The sequence below is a fragment of the Bos taurus genome, chromosome 23 (assembly GCF_002263795.3).
Source record: "Bos taurus isolate L1 Dominette 01449 registration number 42190680 breed Hereford chromosome 23, ARS-UCD2.0, whole genome shotgun sequence".
Lineage (NCBI taxonomy): Eukaryota > Metazoa > Chordata > Mammalia > Artiodactyla > Bovidae > Bos > Bos taurus.
Window position 1 is genome coordinate 45,542,228 of NC_037350.1, and position 16,598 is coordinate 45,558,825.

Here is a 16,598-nt window from a genome sequence, read left to right on the forward strand (position 1 = left end):
GACCTCCAGGGAAGTTCCTTCATTTCACTTTCTTGAGCCCTGATTTCTTTTTTGACTGTGATCTCTGCCAAAAGAGGTCATTTAATTTTTTTCTTAATTAAAAAAAAATTATTCCAATATAGTTGATTTACAGTGTTGTGCTAGTTTCAAGTACACAGCAAAGTGATATATACATCTATAGGGTTGCAAAGAACCGGATACAAGTGAAGCAACTGACCACGCACGCACATATATGTATGCAACCCTATGGACTGTAGCCCGCCAGGCTCCTCTGTCCATGGGATTCTCCAGGCAAGAATACTGGAGTGGGTTGCCCAGCCCTCCTCCAGGGGATCTTCTCAACTCAGGAACTCAACTTGTGTCTCCTGTACTACAGGCAGATTCTTTACTGCTGAGCCACCGGGAAAGCTTTTTCAGATCATTTTCCAATATAAATTATTACAAGACATTGCCCCGTGCTATACACTAGGTCCTTGTCTTGATTTCTTTTATCATTACAACATTACTCATTCCCGCTCTGGGAAAACCATTGATTTAAAAAGCATTCTAAGTCTAACAAGCTTTGTGTACTAACATCAAAAATAAGCATCCACAGTGGTTCACAGCCTTGACTGCTCCTGAGAATTTCCTGGAGGCTGAACAAATACTGAAGTTCACATCCACCCAGGAAATCAGGAAATGTATTTTTACAAGCTCCAGGAGCCTTTAATATGTATCTAGGGCTGAACCACTAATCTCAAGAAGCCATGACCCTAATCCTTATGTTGATTCAAGTTAGTTTTCCTTTGAATTAGGAATCTGAATTTTTATTTCCAATTGAACTAGCAGAACTGAAATTAGTTCACTGTAAACAACTGGAGATTATTTAAGGCATTTAGAACTTGGACCAAGGAAAGGTGAAGTTGATTTAGGAACAACCGAACAACTAATTTGGGAAATCACCTTAAAAGAACATCAGGCTTAGGCAACCTGGTACAATTGGTGCATTTGCCTGCTAGCTGGGTAATTTGAACACATCATGCAACCATGCTGAATCTTCTTTGTCTATAAAATAAAGACATTGGTCTAGGAATCTTTGGGCTTCCTAGGTGGCACAGCGGTAAGGAATCCGCCTGCCAAAGCAGCAGATACAGGGGACGTGGGTTTGATCCTTGGGTAGGGAAGATCCCTTGGAGAAGGAAATGGCAACCCACTGCCTGGGAAATCTCATGGACAGAGGAGCCTGGGGGGCTACAGTCCATGGGGTGGGTTGCAGAAGAGTCAGACACTAGTCACTGAACAACAACAACACAAAATGAAGATGAATTACACCTCCCACTCTGTGAGCAGAGCTGCTATAAAGATATTTTAATGAACATTTGAAACAGTGAATGTGTGCTAAGTCACTTCAGTCGAGTCTTAGCTTCCCTATGGACTGCAGCCCACCAGGATCCTCTGTCCACAGGAGTCTCCAGGCAGGAATACTGGAGTGGCTTGCCAAGCCCTCCTCCAGGGGATCTTCCTGACCCAGGGATCAAACTCACGTGAAGAAAGATCTTTATGAAGGTGTTACTTTTTAAAAACTTATTTTTTAGTGGTTTATTCAGTATTGGCCATGAGATGTTAATTCATAACAAAAGTTAAGAGATATACATACCAGGAATCCTATTGAGTGTGACCCAGAAATGTTCGTCAGGACTGTACGTGTCCGTGGACCAGGACATTAAGTCAAGCGCCAGCGGGTCGTGAAGGACGAAGTTTGCGAATTCCCTTGTGAGGGCCACATAGGCAGTGCCAAAGTAAACGGTCATGTTGTGAGGAGGCAGTGTTTTCAATTTTGTGGTTTTAATCACGTAGGAATTTTTTGGGTTTAATAGCTCGTGATGGACATACTTAGTCCGCCCAATTGCGTGAGCTGGAGGCAGCACCCCGGGGGTGATGTTTTTCCCTTTAAATCCCTTCAGATACTGAACGATCTCCCTGTTGGTTTTCAGGGGGAAATCTTGCCCACAGGTGTTGAGGATGTATTTCCACGGAACCTCTGAGGCCACAAGATCTTTCATGCAGTTCAGGTCAGCCTGGAGCCTGGAAATCCCACCGTAGACCACGGGCTCCATCTTGGAAGCCAGAAAAGCGTTTGGGAAGCAGCTCAGTAACTGCTTCACCGAGCCTTTAAATGTATCTGTTGCCTTTTTGTCCACGTGAACACAGTAGACATTTTGGGGCATGTAAATAGCCCTGAAGAGTCTCTCAAAAGTGCCGAAGTCTTTGTGGATGGTCATCACATAAGCCAAGGGGAAGCCAGCCTCTTCTTCAGAGAGTGTTTCTGTTATGTAGTGACTCTGAGCCACGTACTCATGACAGGTGGTTTCACTGAAGGTACTCTTCAATGCATTCTTTTTAGGGCAAAAACTCTTCCCCTTAAAAATCTGGTGACAGACTTCTGATAATAGTGAAGCATTGGATAAGGAAGCTTGAAGGAAATTTTTATTCTCCCCTAACTTGTTGTTGCAAACAAACACAAAAATCAGGGCCGTGACCAGAGACACACAGAAGAGACAATGCTTCCAAAAGCCCATCATTCAAACCCAGGAAATGAGTAGAATGTCTCTTGGGACATCTGGTCAGAGGGTAGACAGACTTAACTTACATTTTCTCCAAAATCCATAACCATCCTCTAGGTGGACGCAGCTCTGACCGGCCACTCCGTGACCTTCCAGCTGATCCTGCTTGTCCTTTTTCTGTCTTCCTTTCCTCTGCATTCCCCACGGTGCTGCTTTTCCACCTTTCTCCAACAGTTTCTTCAGTTTCTGAAGGAACTCTTAGCGATTTGCTTTGCTCTGTCTCCTCCCCCGTCTCATCTTGCCTGTTTATACACACACAAAAAACAAGTTGCCCCAGGGAGGTTCTGACTCCAGCGTGTCCACCCTTCCCTACAGGAAAATCAGTGAGGGGTGAAGGGACCTTTCTGCAAGTCACCGCTCTCAGACCTTAACCCGGGCCTCTTCTCTCAGCCAGAAGATTGGTAACTGTGTCAGCTCCCAGACTTCCTGTTAATTATTTGCATTCAACTGACTGAGTTTGTTTGCTTAAACAGCACTGCCAAGTTACAAGCATCGGTCCCGAGCATGTGAACACTGCCTGGAGAGATAATCTGTCAATAAATATTTAGTACTTAAAAATTAATCACCTCACCTTGTCTTTTTCCACACACGCCCCCCTCTCCATATTGGCTGGCTATGCCATAAAGCATGGCGTATGACTGGCTGTTGAGCCATTCTTTCCAGCACTTAATTTTCTCTGCTATGAGGTAAGGTCTTTAAAAAGGCACATTAGCAAGCGAACCTCACCACCTGACTTACTACACTAAGATGAATAAAAACTAATCAAAAAAAAAAAACAAAAAACAGGGACTTCCCAGTGGTACAGTGGTTAAGAATCTGTCACGCAACACAGGGGACATGGGTTCTATGCCTGGTCTCAAGTGTTGCACCTAAGACCTGATGCAGGCAAATGAATAAATATTTTTTTGAAAAATACATTTACATAAAAAAATACCTCTAAAAGCCTAGCAGCCCATTATAACCCCCAAATTGCATAGGGCCTAAAGCTGAAGTTAGTGAATATCAAGTTTATCTCATCTAAGCCCGGGTGGCTCAGTGGTAAAGAATTTGCCTGCCAATGCAGGAGACACAGGAGACATGGATTTGATCTCTTGGTTGGGAAGATCCCCTGAAGGAGGAAATGGTAACCTGCTTCATATTCTTGCCTGAAGAATCCCATGGACAGAGAAGACTGTTGGGCTAGAGTCCATGGGGTCACAAAAGAGTCAGACACGACTTAGTGACTAAACAACCACAGAACCGAAGGAGAGAAGTTCTCAGATTCCATATACGTATAAACCTTCCCAAAGGAGTTCCCTTATCTGCAAAACATGAGAATAATTTTATCACCTTCATAAGTCAATCGTGGGAGTACAATGAGAAAAACGTATCAAGGGTTCACGGCCGCCCCCAACCATGAGTGGGGCTGAGACTGGAGCCAGCTGGACCCCAGGCTGGGCAGCAGGAGCTTGTCTCCAGTTGGTGCTTCATGGCAGAGATAAAGACAGGAGCAGAGAGGAGCTGAAATCTGCTTGAGTGAGAAGATGATGACCACAGTCTTCATCCTGGAGGTCAAGGAGATCTCCCTGACTGCACATGTGCAGAAAGGCCCCTCAGGGGTCAAAAATGGAGGCATTTACGTCTAATTATGCTTTCGAAACGAGTTGAATAGTTTGTATAACTTTTTCTCCTCATACATGCAGATGATGACATGAACTCTCCCTTTGTTTGTTTTGGCTTTCCTCATTCTTGGCACAGTTCCATTTCTCCAGAGATTTTATGCTAAAAGCATCTCTAATGACTTGCCTGTTCTACCCTGAATTTACAACTCCCCGAGTTTGCTATTATTGTTGTTGTTATTTTAATATTGTTTATTCATTTGGCTGCCAAGTCTTCACTGCTTCATGCGGGATCTTCTGTTGCAGCTCTTGGGCTTACCTAACTGCTCCGTGGCAAGTGGGATCTTAGATCCCTGGCCAGGGATTGAACCTGTGTCCCCTGCATTGCAAGGTGGATTCTTAGCCTGTGGACCACCAGTCTTTGAAGTCCCTACAACTCCCTGAGTTTAAAGTTACAAGGGGAAGAACGTTTGCAAATTGGCACTTGGCTGCAGTGGAATCCTAACCCCAAATCCTTAAAATCAGAAGGATTTTGACAATGCTAGACATTATTAATGTCAATCTTTTTTTTTGCACTACCCCAGTGCTTTCTGATGTTTACTCTCCTGGTGGTTACATGGCAGATGCTGGTTTTCCTGAGGCCCTTTTGCACGACACCACTCACCATTCTTCCGAATTCTGGGCAGGATGCTCTTGCCATTTACACAAGATTGTAGAAGGGATGGTAATAAGTGACGAAAAAGAACGGCAATCCTTTTCCTCAGTTTGAACATCAGGTCAAAACCTATCTTTTAATTAATTAATTTTTGGCTGTACTTGGTCTTGGCTGCTGTGCACAGGCTTTCTCTAGTTGCGGTGGGCAGGGGCTACATTTCATTGCGGGGCACGGGCTTCTCATCTCCTGACTTCTCTTGTTGCAGAGCACAGGCTTAGGTGGGTGGGCTTCGGTAGTTGCACAGCGTGGGCTCAATAGCTGTGGTGCATGGGTTTAGTCACCTTGGCACGTGGAATCTTCCCAGACCGGGGATTGAACCCGTGTCCCCCGCATGGGCAGGCAGAACTCAACCAGGAAAATCCCAGGAAGGAAATGGCAACCAGGCAAATCCCAGGTCAAAACTGATACCCCAATTCTAAGTTGGAGGCACCGACTGAGTAGGTTAGAATTCTGGAGAAGTCGTCGGCCAGGGCAGACTTGTGGCTCAGTTACTCAATAAATGGCTGGGTGAGAGTCCCTTGGACTGCAAGGAGGTCCAACCAGTCCATCCTAAAGGAGATCAGCCCTGGGTGTTCAGTGGAAGGACTGATGCTAAAGCTGAAACTCCAATATTTTGGCCACCTCATGTGAAGAGTTGATTCATTGGAAAAGACCCTGATGCTGGGAGGGATTGGGGGCAGGAGGAGAAGGAGACAACAGAGGATGAGATGGCTGGATGGCATCACAGACTCAATGGACATGAGTTTGAGTGAGCTCCAAGAGTTGGTGATGGACAGGGAGGCCTGGCGTGCTGCGATTCATGGGTTGCAAAGAGTCAGACACGACTGAGCGACTGAACTGAACTGAACTGTATGATGAAGTCCTAGAATTCAACCCATACTTGCTTATTTCTACATAACGTTCACTCTTACAAATTCCCACTCCAGTCATAAACTCATTTTCATCCTAAGAAAACTGCACTGAAAGTTTAATCTCCACAGTTGACTATAGAAAGGAAACAGAGAGAAGAGCCCTGTTTGTACAGCTGCGGTCACTCCACACACCAGAACCCAAAGCACTTTTCACACATTCCTTTCATTTTGACAGCACCTCTGTACCCAAGTGAGAAACCAGGGATACCGAGTGGAAACTTTGTCTGAGTCCACAGAGGTCACAGAGAAAGAGCAACCTGGGTTAAAATGGTTTTAATGTCACATTTTGTTTTTCTTTTCCAGCTCTGTCTCTGGCCAGACTGTCTTCTCTGTCTGTCTTCTTTCTCTTTTCTCTCCCTCCTCTTTCTCTCTTTGTCTATACGTTTACTATACTAAACTCTGTACTCTGCTTTACCTTCATCTCTGTGGGGGTTTGGTTTTTTTATTAGCCACAGGAAATAGTCTGAAGCACCAGGACTTAAAATAGCCCCGCATGTGGTTGAGAAAGAGTGGTGAGAAACAGCCTGGATTGTAGGCAGGAAGGTCTCCAGTTGAGTCAAAGCCACTCTTGACAGCCCAGCGCATCTGAGAAAGCCATTTGATCTCACACTGCCCTGCTTCCTCCAGAGTAAATTTGAGAAAACAACCCCTGCTCTCACTCAGGGACCTCTAAGGCTGGCTTCCTCTCAAGCAAATCACCCATGCCTCTGAGTCTGGGTTTTTTCCGACATCAACATCCGGGTACAGCTGGAAGATTCCAGAAGTAACGTACAGAAAGCATCCAGCCAGAGAGTGGCCAGAGACGTCAGAGCAAATTTCAGACTTTCAGGGAAAGCCATTGGGAAGAAAAGAGTGAGAGGAGGAGGTGGGGAAGGTTGCAGTTTTTTGACACAAAATCCCTGGAAATAGAATAGCAGGGAAATGTAAGAAAAAGCTGGCTCTTTTCTTTTTCTCTTTGGCCGCACCAGGCAGGGTGCAGGATCTTCCCTGACCCAGGGATGGAACCCACATCCCCTGCAATGGAAGCTCGGAGTCTTAACCACTGGGCTGCCAGGAAAGCCCAAAGCTGGTTCTTGTCAAAACAGTCCATTACATATCATTGGTATAATGCAAAGCTGAGGCCAAGAGCTGACAGATGAAGAGCAGCTCAGGGTTGCGTGCTAAGTTGCTCAGTCGAGTCCAGCTCTTTGCAGCCCTATGAGCCCGCTGTAGCCCACCAGGCTCCTCTGTCCATGGGATTTCTGAGCAAGAATAATGGGGTGGGTTGCCATTTCATTCTCCAGGGGATCTTCCCTACCCAGGGATTGAACCCACATCTCTTACATCTCCTGCATTGGCAGGTGGGCTCTTTACCACTAGTGCCACCTGGGAAGTATCTGGTAATAACCTACAACGGAAGAGAATCTGAAAAAAGAATATATATAAGTGAATCACTTTGCCATGTACCAGAAATTAAAAGAACATGTAAATCAACTATACTTCAGTTTTAAAAAAAGAGGTGATGTTTCCAGAAAACCTCTTCCCTCAGTAGTTTTCTAGCAAATAGACCCCTTTCTATCTCTCTCCATTCCCGGGAGGATAAAGTTGCCTGGGAACACCCTAGTGCGAATCTTCTCCTTCTCTTATGATGGAGGCCGTTATTGGAGTTTACGTTGGTATTTAAACGCAGAATAACAAAAGCTGGAATGTGGAAGCTTAACGTTCTGTTTGCCTCAGTCCCAGTCCCAAAGGCCTGTCCTTCAGAGTCGCAAAGACTGAGACTTAAAATAAGCTGGAGTCTTGGAGTCTCATGTTACTGTTATCCAACGCCGGCTTACCCTCCCCTACAGAGTCCTGGAAGCTTTGAATCTAACACTTCCAACTTCAGAAATGTTGTAAGATGTCGCCATGGGGGAGATAACTGTCCTTGATAAAACTGCATCTCCCACTAGGACACTCAAAATAGGGCCCATGCCAACGTAGGAGACTCGGGTTCCATCCTTGGGTCAGGAAGATCCCCTGAAGAAGGAAATGGCAACGTGCTCCAGTATTCTTGCCTAGGAAATCCTTTGGACAGGGAAGCTTGGCAGGCTTGGCAGTCCATGGGGTTACAAAGAGTCAAGACATGACTGAGCAACTAAACCAAAACTTTCCTGAGACTACCGTCCAATTTACCCATGCAGAAGTTTGCTTTTCCTAGAGAAAGAACTTCTGAATTTTCTTCACAGATTCTTTTTTTTTTAATATTTATTTTAAATTTTATTTTATTTATTTGGTTTCATTAGGTCTTAGCTGCGGCCTGTGGGATCTAGTTCCCAGATCAGGGTTGGCACCCAGACCCCTAAAACTCCAGGAAGTGTGGGGTCTTAGCCACTAGAGCACCAGGGAGTCCTCTTTCCAGATTCTTTGTGCTTAAAGTTCACCCTCAAATTTAGTCCCAGGCAGGAAAGCCTATAGCCCCAGATCTGGAGTGACCTTTAACAGAGTTGGGTCTGAGTTCATTCCGGAAGCAGAAATGCTGACATCTGACAAAGCTGTATGTGAAAAGGTGTGACTTAGTTTTGACACTTCCCAGCATTAATTGCAATAGCACTTTCCATAGTGAAAAAACTGGAAACACACGCTCGACAGCTGAGGAATTGTTAAGCAAATTCTAGTACATCCATACCATGAAAAAGAATGCAATTACCCAGTGTATATGCACGGCAATTATTTCTCAATTTGTGTGATGTATAATGTTTGCTTTTTTAAATTTTCTTAGTTTTTACATACCGACTTTTCTTTATTTCTCAGATTTTCTACAATAGGATTGTATTCTATAATAAGAAAAAAATTTTTTTAAATTATTATTTATTTATTTGGCTGCATTGGGTCTTAGTCGCAGTGTACTGGCTCAGTAGTTGCGGGGCGTGCACTTAGTCGCCCCTTGGCACGTGGGATCTGAGTTCCCCAATCAGGAATCGAACCTGCATCCCCTGCTTTGGAAAGAAGATTCCCAACCACTGGCCCACCAAGGAAGTCCGAAGAAAAGAATTATTTTAATATTCTGCTCATCAGTAACTAGCACAGGGTTTTCAGATTCTACACAAAGGGTGAGTTCTTGACTCCTGTAAGCCTAGAGCACGGAGCACAGAGGATGGCAGGTTTCCATTCACCAAAGTGAGGCCGCCACGTGGCCAGGCCCAAGTGTGGTCTACGGTTCATTTGTCTGACAGTCCGGAATTCTGGAAAGTTCTGGTCAGTTAAAAAAATTTGATTTGGAAAGGCTGAATTATTTCACATTGTTCCTATAGAAATTTTGTTGACATTTTTCAGACCTCAAACTTTTCCAACTTGAGCAATTCAAATTCGCGTAAAATGAAACCATGATGAATAACCCACACGGCAAATAACTGGAAGAATCCGCCTGCAATGCAGGAGACCCTGTTTCAGTTCCTGGGTCGGGAAGATCTGCTGGAGAAGGGACAGGCTACCACTCCAGTATTCTTGGGCTTCCCTTGTGGCTCAGCTGGTAAAGAATCTGCCTGCAATGTGGGAGACCTGGGTTTGATCCCTGGGTTGGGAAGATCCCCTGGAGTAGGGAAAGGCTACCCACTCCAGTATTCTGGCCTGGAGAACTCCATGGACCATTCAGCCCAGGGGATTGCAAAGAGTCGGACGTGACTGAGAGATTTTCACAGAAAACATACTATAATTGATTAAAAAAAACCAGTTTCACTTGTCATATCAAAGACTTAATGACCATGTCAAAATTTGATAGGCAGGCACCTTCTCTAAGCAAACAGTATATTTATTGATATGTAAGATGATTAACTTCTGTTATATGAATTCCATTGCACCAGACACACGAAAATTTACAGGGTGTCCATAAAGCTGGAAACACAGGTGAATATGCATGTGTGCATAGTCACTTCAGTTGTGTCCAGCTCTTTGCGACCCTATGGACTGTAGCCCACCAGGCTCCTCTGTCCATGGGATTTTCCAGGCAAGAATATTGGAGTGGATTCTCATACCCTCCTCCAGGGGATCTTCCTGACCCAGGGATCGAACCTGCGTCTCCTGCATTGCAGGCGAGAATTCTTTACCGTGGAGCCACCAGGGAAGCCCAAAGGTGAGTATACGTAATACAATTAAGGACAGTTTCAAAGTGTAAAATACTTGCACACATACACACGCACATACACGCACAATGCTTCCAGACTTTATGTAGAATCAAGTCCCACATACCTGGAATCCTGTTCAGTGTCACCCAGAAATGCTCATCAGGAGAGTACGTGTCCCTCGACCACTCAAGTAAGTCAAGAGCCCTCTGGTCTCGGAGAACAAAATTAACAAATTCTCTTGTAAGCGCTACGTAGGTGGAACCGAAGTAAATGGTGAGATTATGGGGAGGAGGCGTTTTTCTTATCCAAGTCCACAGCGTAAAGGAAAACAAACTGTATCTCTGCTCCAAGTGCCTATATTTAGTCCTTCTGATAATGTGAGGAGGAGGCAGCACCCCGGGGGTGATGTTTTTCCCTTTAAATCCTTTGAGATGCTGGATGATCTCCCGGTTGGTTTTCAGGGGGAAATCTTGCCCGCAAGTGTTGATGGTGTATTTCCATGGGACCTCCGAGTCTATGAGGTCTTGCAGGCAGTTCAGGTCAGCCTGGAGCCTGGAAATTCCTGCGTAGACCACAGACTCCATCTTGGAAGCCAGGAAGGCATTTGGGAAGCAGCTCAGTAATTGCTCCACTGCATCTTTAAATTCAGCTCTCGCTTTCTCATCCACATGAACACAGTAGACATTCTGAGGCATGTAGACAGCCCTGAAGAGCCTCTGGAATGTATCCAAGTCTTTGTGGATGACCATGACATATGCCAGAGGGAACTCAGCTTCTTCTTTGGACAGAGGTTTCGTTATGTAGTGATTCTGGGTCAGGTATTGTTGGCAAGTTATGTCTTTCAGTGGCGTCATTGGTATATTTCCACCCAAGATTTTCTTTCCTGCTTCAACCATGTCACAGGCCTCTGCAAGCACCGAAGAGTTTGCAATTTTCCCCACTAGCAGATGTTTCGGCAGGTTGAAATTGTTGATATACAGGAACGAAAGAGTTATAGAAATGGCCATAAATCCCACAACAAACTTGAACATCTTCAGCGTCATGCTTCCCACCACCTCTCCTGTGCTCGTCACTCTGTATCGTTACAAAGTCAGCCGCAGCTTCATCCTCTGACTGTTGGAGAATCAACTCCTTCTTCTTATTTTGAGCAAGAAGATAAATACTGCCTCTCACTTAAGGGTCAAGGGGTCAACCCCAAGCTTGACGTTCTTCTTTTACAACGAAGGGACTGAGTGGATCCAAGAACATGAGGCACTGGGGCCAGTGGAGCAAGAACTGCGTGGTGGTGTTGCCTTGGTCCAGCTCAACCTCAAGTTAAGACTCTGTCACGGCTGCCAACTCAGGGTGTTCTGGGAGGGCAGGGAGGAGGAAGTTGAATGTGGGTCCTTCTTACAGCCCTTTTACCCCCGCCAGAGGGACACCTCATCACCGTGACTGATGTCATCTTTAAGCTCAGGGGACAGCTTATGTCTTCGGTTTGGGGACCGTCTCACTTTTCATGAGTCACTTTTCATGAGCCGGGGTCATCACCGGCACTTACTGATACTAATCTTGACGGCACCCAGAATTTCTCAACAGGAGTGTATCCCTCTACATAAAGATAAAAATCAAGAATTCATTGAAATGCAGGATTGGATGGAATCGTGCAGATCATTCAGACCAGCTCACTCAAGTTGCAAATGCAGCGCCTTGAAAATGAACCGTCATTGATGTTTTATCACACTTTTTTTTTTTGGCTGTACTGAGTGGCATGCGGAATCTTCGTTCCCTGGCCAAGGATCGAACCCCGGGCCCCCTACGGTGGAAGCATATAGTCTTAACCACTGGACTGCTAGGGAAGTCCCTCTATCACACGCTTGGCTCCACTTTCTCACTGATGGTCTGGGAGGTGAGCATGGGCATTATACCCACAGGAGACTGAAGCACACTTGCCTGACTCTAGCAAGGTTTCGACTCTAGCAGAGTGGAGAACATTCTACCTGGAACGTTCTCTTCCCACACGTTCCTTGATGAGACCCTCCTGTCCACCAGGGCCTTGGGTGGCACCTTCCCTGCCCCCCACGTTCAGGTTAGGAGCCCTTCCCGCTCCACTAGGGCCCGGCGCCCCACTCTCGTCTGTTTGCCCCGCCACCAGCCCATGGAAGGTGACTTCTGTCTACTGGTCACAGTGTTTTTGGCACCTAGTTGATAGTAGACATGCATCATAAAATTAAGTCTGGTCGCTCTTCTTCCCTCTACACCAGGGGTGGGCAAAGCTACAATGGGCATCCTGGCGGGGTGGGGGGCAATCCACCTGTCATTTTTTTTTTTTTTTGGCCGCATAGCATGTGGAATCTTAGGTCCCCGACAAGGAATCGAACCCGTGCCACCCACATTGAAAGGGCAGAAGGGCAGAGTCTTCATTTTTGAAAGCACAGAGTCTTAACCACTGGACTGCCAGAGAAGTCCCTGCCATATGTTTTTGTACAGTTTGTGTGCATTTTAAAAAATATCCTTTACCGCTATATCTTGATTTACTGATTTTAGACACTGTATACTGACTTTCTTCCATGGTAGATGAGAACTCAGTTCTTCCACGCCGTGCACGCATGCTAAGCCGCTTTAGTCGTGTTCAACTCTTTGGGATCCTGGGGACTGTAGCCCACCAGGCTCCTCTGTCCAAGGGATTCTCCAGGCAAGAATCCTGGAGTGGGCTGCCATGCCCTCCACTGTGTGCAGTTTTGAATGGCTGAAAGAAAATTGGAAGAAAGAAAAAACATTTCATGGCACGTGAGATTCAAATTTCAGTGTCCATGAATACAAGGCCATCGGACCATAGCCATTTGTTTACAGACTGTAAACACAGAGAATCCACTAAATGGATTGTTCTGTTGGTCTTTTCTGCACACAGTCACTTGGAGAGTCTCACCTGAGACTCAAGTGCACTGGAAATTCAGAGAACAACGCTTTGCCTGACTCCAGCGTGACTCTAACTTTGGCAAAATGTGGTGCTGCCACTCAGAGGCCGTGTGGCACATTGCTCGGCCTGGTGGACTATCTCTTGCTTGACAGGAGGGAGAATTCTTGCCATTACAGCGTTTTATTCCCCACTAGACTGGGGGCAACTCAGAAGGAAGAACCTGTCTTTGAAGACATTAGAAGTGCTCAACGTGGTGTTTGAGCATTGCTGAAAAAACCTGCCAGATCTCAAAATCCCAACCCCACCACAGTCTCCACAAGGACATTTACGAATGTCTCAGGAGGAAGCGAATTGTTTTGCTGATATATAGCAAATTGTTTTGCTATGCTGTTTTATAACTTCCATACATCTCATTAAGTCACTGGGGGACTTCCCTGGCAGTCTAGTTGTTGCTTCCACTGCAGGGGGCTCAGGTTCAAGCCCTACTCAGGGAACTAAGATCCTACATGTTGGGTCTGGGGCCAAAAAAAAAGTCATTGAAAACGAAGACATCTAACAGAGGTTTTGAAAAAATGGGACAAGAGACAAATTAGATCAGGTGGAAGAAAAAAGCAAGCAAGGTCTGGAACCCAGGGTACTATTGGTAATTCTTTGGAATGTTCTGGCAGCAACTGCTAAGGAGCCTGGAGAGCATATGAAGGCAGTGAGATGCATCGCTTCTATTATTCATTGCAGAATTAGATATGTCTTAAGAATAAAAAATTTCCCAATGTCCTAGGCACACACATCAAAAATCAAGTCTTTTTATTTTAGTGCTTCTCTTGTAATTTAGAGTTTTCCCTGGTGGTTCAGATGGTAAAGAATCCACCTGCAATCCAGGAGACCCAAGTTCAATCCCTGGGTCGGGAAGATTTTCTGGAGAAGGAATGTGAGTCCCAGTCTAGTCGGTGAGGGTCTTAGGAATCACGTGGCGGTCAGGGTTAGAAACCCACCCAAAGAAGTTCCGTTGTATGAGATGACTTGTCTGAGGCCCCCCCACTGATGGCAGCCTGGGTTGGAATTCAAGTCCTATCCAACTGGCCCCAGAGCTGGACTTCTTTGCAGGCATGGAGCCCCCGTCCTGTCTCCATATCCAGCTCATCTGTTTCAGAACAGAATCAAGAAGGCAGAGCACTGGGCTTCCCTGGTGGTCCAGTGGATAAGAGTCTGCCTGCCGATGCAGGGGACACCAGTTCGATCCCTGGTCCAGGAAAGTTCCACAGGCCATGGAGCGACTAAGCCCGGGCACTCTGCTATAGCTACTGAGCCTGTGCTTCAGAGCCCATGTTCCACAGCAAGAGAAGCCCCTGCAATGAGAAGCTGAGCACCACACACCTAGGGAGTAGCTTCCACTCTACATCCAGAGAAACCCCAAGCACAGCCGAAAGTAACTTAATAAATACATAAAATTATCATTTTAAAAAAGGAAGGCAGAGCATCATCTTGTTAGACTTCAGCTGGGAACGTTCAAGTCTGGTGACTCAGGCTTTTTTTTTTTTTTTTGTAGCTCTGCACATGTGGGCCAAGGACCACAAATACTGATTTGGGGATTACAAATTTTAGAAAGTAGACAAATGTGCAAATTTAGAACCGGTGAATAATGAGGGGTACACTCAGAGGTGTAGGGGGTGCAGCCTGACTTTCAGACCATCTCAGCATGGCTACTGGGGCATCTGGTCCTGCAGCCACATCGGCAGCATGAGCCCCGAGTCACTAAGGTGCCAGCTGGCTTAAGTTTAACACTCTGTTAGGGGAGCTTAAACATTGACAGCTTTAACCTCCCGCTAAGTGGAAAACTGACCCCAGGTCCTCTGTGTCCATAAAGAGAATAAGCGTCAGTGTTCTTTCATGAATTGCGGCATCCACTGATCCTCTGATGTGATAACATTCTAGAGCATTTGGGACAAGGTGCACGCGTGCACACACGATTCTGTTACAGGGTTGCTTTCCTGGTAAGAAGAGCAGAGTTCTGGTTCTTGCACTTACTGTGTAAACTTGAGCAAGACTGGGAATCAGAGGAGCCTAGCTGAGAGAGAGAGAGAGACAAATAGACACACACACAGGCACGCATGCACTTTATAGGTTTGTGTGTGTGTGGGCTCAGTCGTATCCGACTCTTTGCTACCCCATGGACGTAGGCCACCAGGCTCCTCTGTCCATAGGATTTCCCAGGCAAGAAACTGGAGCAGGTTGCCGTTTGCTCCTCCAGGGGATCTTCCTGACCCAGGGATCAAACCCGTGTCTCCTGCGTCTTCTGCATCGCAGGCGGACTCTACCACTGAGTCACCTACGAGTTACTTCTTGGCAAACTCCTTCCTTCATCTTCCCTTCCTGGGTTAACCTGCTCCCTAGGCATTAGTGGTTCAGTCTCAGAATTTTCCAGAACCCCACATGTCTTCAGTAAAATCCCAGCCACCGAGACTAGCTATGCAGTAAAACAAACAAACAAAAACCCCATCATTCATCAACATGGAGATGAGCTGGTCTGGGGTAGCCATGGAGCCACCGTCATGGTCTCAGTCTTAATGTAGAATGCGATCCAGATGAGCAATTATAATTAGCTAACTAAACAGATTTCCTATCGGTCTGGATCGATCATTAAGGCAGATGTTCTCATGAATCCAGGAGCATTCAGACCCTGGTCCCCTACCTTTGTGTGGATATAGATGGGACCTCTGACCGCTGGTTTCCGAGAGCCCCGAGAGTGCAGGGAGGGGTACTCCCCTGAAGCATGCATGTGCCTCCCTCTGCCCCCAGCATCCATTCTCCACAACCTACGACGGTCTCCTTATATCTCAAAAGCAGTTACAGGGCAGAATGCTTGGACAAGTTCAATCCTGCCCCAGTTCTAACCTTGCTTTGAGAAAAATGTGGTCATTTACATTTCTCCCCCTTAAAATTCCTGAGAAACTGTCTTCCACCCTCGAGTCTGGGCACCCCCATGAATCCTGGCTCACCCTCTCTCCTCGGATCAAAATGAGTAACTTGGGAAAGAGTTGTCCCTAAGGGCACTTAAAGGCTCATTAGACCTATTCTCAGCTGTTTTTGATTCTGGAAGAATTTATTTTCCATATGTGTCAGGAGCCCTGCTGACATCTGTGATGACACAGGGGGCTGAGCCTGACTCTGAACTTGGGGCTTCTGCTACGCTTTCCCCCTCCACCCCGGGCAACTCCACTGAGCCTCCCATGGGCTGGAAAGCTTGGGAGTGGCCAAGCTGACCGCCGCGTGGAAAAACTGGGTCATCAGAGGACAGTGGCCATTCCGGCAAAGAGGGCAAGAAGGTGGGGTCAAGAGTTAGTTTCCCTCACAGGCCAGTGGGTGCCTGGCAGGAAAGGGGCGAACGCATCACAGCTGCCCAAATCCCCGTGACAACGGGAGGAGACCGTTCTGATTCGAACTCCATCAGTACAAACCTCCAACAGTTTATTTCATTTGGGTCCTGCTTTGAGAGCCTTCTTGAAAGGAAAATAATGGTCAAGTCTCTCCCTGGAGGGTGAATCGGTGGGAGAATCAGGAAGCCTTTCCACTTTGCTTTGGTGACAATGGGGAGGTGGTACATGAACAGCGTGTACATGTCACAGGGCTGATTTGTGCTACTTATTTGAATTCGTGTCCAGAAGAGCCATTCTCACCGCTAGCTAAAGTCAGTGCCCAGCTGCTGTGGTCCTTGAAAGCACGTGGCCCGAGATGGTTGTCCTGGCTTCTCATTACCCCTCTGGCTGGACTTGTTCAGAGCTGGGCAGCAAGG

The 16,598-nt window shown here is 46.4% G+C and overlaps 2 protein-coding genes across 2 annotated transcripts in view; both read right to left on the bottom strand.

The window, feature by feature from the left end:
• Nucleotides 1–2,987, bottom strand: part of GCNT2 (glucosaminyl (N-acetyl) transferase 2, I-branching enzyme (I blood group)) — a 95,321-nt gene extending 92,334 nt beyond the window's left edge. Inside the window, exon 1 of the mRNA NM_001435141.1 lies at nt 1,637–2,987. Coding sequence (NP_001422070.1) covers nt 1,637–2,561 — 925 coding nt within the window. The 5' untranslated portion in view covers nt 2,562–2,987. The remainder of the gene's footprint in view (nt 1–1,636) is intronic.
• On the bottom strand, nt 2,762–11,906 carry LOC112443869 (N-acetyllactosaminide beta-1,6-N-acetylglucosaminyl-transferase). The gene is made up of 2 exons (XM_024984143.2): nt 10,034–11,906; nt 2,762–2,845 (listed from the first exon to the last, which is right to left on the bottom strand). The coding sequence occupies exons 1-2, from the start codon at nt 10,950–10,952 to the stop codon at nt 2,802–2,804; spliced, it is 963 nt and encodes a 320-aa protein (XP_024839911.1). The 5' UTR covers nt 10,953–11,906; the 3' UTR covers nt 2,762–2,801.
• Nucleotides 11,907–16,598: the final 4,692 nt, after the last annotated feature.

Bases quoted from the DNA above. Each gene is read 5' to 3' on its own strand.
- LOC112443869 (XM_024984143.2), bottom strand. From the start codon at position 10,952: ATGACGCTGAAGATGTTCAAGTTTGTTGTGGGATTTATGGCCATTTCT. The intron at 2,846-10,033 runs GTATGTGGGACT...GTGTATAAACAG, and splicing joins GACACTGAACAGGATTCCAG to GCAAGATGAGACGGGGGAGG.